The sequence below is a fragment of the Phodopus roborovskii genome, unplaced genomic scaffold (genome assembly GCF_943737965.1).
Source record: "Phodopus roborovskii unplaced genomic scaffold, PHOROB, whole genome shotgun sequence".
Classification (NCBI taxonomy): Eukaryota; Metazoa; Chordata; class Mammalia; order Rodentia; family Cricetidae; genus Phodopus; species Phodopus roborovskii.
The window spans coordinates 58,814,406-58,816,731 of record NW_026126511.1 but is presented as its reverse complement, the minus strand read 5'-3'; the positions used below and the strand labels follow the sequence as shown (position 1 = coordinate 58,816,731).

Below are 2,326 nucleotides of genomic sequence, written 5' to 3'. Positions count from 1 at the left end.
CAATATTCATGTTTTTATTTATTTATTTTATTAATAAAAGTCACTTGAGTACAACTAGTGCAGCCCAAATGCACATAGTTGTGTTGTCATCCACTGGTTCATAAGCAACCTAACAACAGTTTCATCCCTCAGCAGCCGTCAACAATATGCACTTAATTTTCAACAAAGCTGTAAAAAAAAAATTATAAAATGGCAACTCATTTAATAAATAGTACTGGAAAAATAGGATATCCACATGTTGAAGAACGAAGGTGCCAACTATATTTCTCACTCTGCACACACACACACACACACACACACACACACACACACACACACACACACAAATCAGTTCAAAATGTATTTTAAAAAAATAAGGTAAAACTGGAAATCTAGGAGCTCAAGCCAGACTTGCCTGTCGGAGGGGCGTGGGCGCGCGCGCCCTTGCTCTGTTTCACGCTGGTGTCACCTTGGGCACGAGCGGGGTTGTGCGTGCACGGGACCCAAAGCCGAGGGCCATCAAGGGGTGATGGCGGAGGCGGCGAGTCCCAGGGCTGGCCGGATGGAGGGAATGGAGGGAAGCCCCGTACCTTCCCTAAGTCGGTCAAGTTCCTGTTTGGGGGCCTGGCTGGGATGGGCGCTACAGTTTTTGTGCAGCCTCTGAACTTGGTGAAGAACCGGACGCAGTTGAGTGGTGAAGGGGCCAAGACTCGAAAGTACAAAACCAGTTTCCATGCCCTCACCAGCATCCTGAAGGCAGAAGGGGTGAAGGGCGTTTATACTGGGCTGTCAGCTGGCCTACTGCGCCAGGCCACCTACACCACCACTTGTCTTGGCATCTATACTGTGTTGTCTGAGCGCCTGGCTGGGGCTGATGGTACACCCCCTGGCTTTCTGCTGAAAGCCCTCATTGGCATGACTGCAGGTGCAACTGGTGCATTTGTGGGAACGTCTGCTGAGGTGGCTCTTATCAGGATGACTGCTGATGGCCGGCTTCCAGCTGGCCAGCGCCATGGCTACAAAAACGTGTTTAATGCCCTAATTCGAATTGCCAGGGAAGAGGGAGTCCCCACACTGTGGCGGGGCTGCATCCCTACCATGGCTCGAGCTGTTGTCGTCAATGCTGCCCAGCTTGCCTCCTACTCCCAATCCAAGCAGTTCTTGCTAGACTCAGGCTACTTCTCTGACAATATTCTATGCCACTTCTGCGCCAGCATGATCAGTGGCCTCCTCACCACTGCCGCTTCCATGCCTGTGGACATCGTCAAAACTAGGATCCAAAATATGCGAATGATCGACGGGAAGCCAGAGTACAAGAATGGGCTGGATGTACTGATGAAAGTCGTCCGCTATGAGGGTTTCTTCAGGCTGTGGAAGGGCTTCACACCATACTATGCCCGACTGGGTCCCCACACTGTCCTCACCTTCATCTTCTTGGAACAGATGAACAAGGCCTACAAGCGTCTCTTCCTCAGTGGCTGATGTGGCAAGGTCCTGGGACTAGAGAACCAGGGCCCCCATGTCACCCACTGCTCCTATAGTGATGTGCCCTGGGCTCCTGGATTCTGCTACTCTGGGCTCCTCTATTTATTTTCCCTCTACAGTGTGGTTTACTCCTTTGCGGTAAAGAACTTTAACCTGTTCTACCCCTGCTTAAGCTTGCCATGCCTGGCCGATGCTTAGGATCATTCTGTCCTTGGCTATTCCTAGGAGGACTTGAGAAATTTCCCTGAGGATATCTAGTCACCTCTTGGGTGTTAGTTTCAGGGCACACAAGACAGACAGACCTCTCTCTCTCTCTCTCTCTCTCTGGAGAAACCAAGACAGAGCTGAGGTGGCCTGCGAGAGCAGAAGCTATCCAGATGGCCAGAAGGGTCTATGGTGGAAGGCTGTGGCTTCTTCTTCCCCGAGGACATAATTAATAAATTGGATTGATACACCAAAAAATGGAAATCTAGAAAGCACTAGATGCAACTATAAAGAAAAAGCTCTAAGAATAGAGGAAAGTAAGAAAAGAGGTACCATATAGAGGGTCCCATTATGAAATCTGGCATTAGAGAAATGTCCAGAGACCTAAAAGGATGACCCCAACTAACAATCTAAGCAATAGTGGAGAGGCTACCTTAAATGCCCTTCCCTGATAATGAGAGTGATGACTACCTTATACGCCATCCTAGAGCCAGTAGCTGATGGAAGCTGAAACAGACACTCACAGATAAACACTGAGCAGAACTCCTGGGATTCAGTTGCAGAGAGGGGGAGTGATGAGCAAACCTTGCTGGGGAAACCCACAGAAACAGCTGACCTGAATAAGGGGGAGCTCATGGACCCCAGGGAGACCTATCCA

At 49.6% G+C, this 2,326-nt stretch overlaps 1 protein-coding gene across 1 annotated transcript; it reads left to right on the top strand.

Moving 5' to 3' along the window:
- Nucleotides 1-508: 508 nt before the first annotated feature.
- On the top strand, nt 509-1,625 carry LOC127230428 (mitochondrial 2-oxoglutarate/malate carrier protein-like). The gene is given in 2 exon segments (XM_051195746.1): nt 509-553; nt 556-1,625. Coding segments are annotated over 2 exon segments (951 nt in total). The 3' UTR covers nt 1,462-1,625.
- Nucleotides 1,626-2,326: the final 701 nt, after the last annotated feature.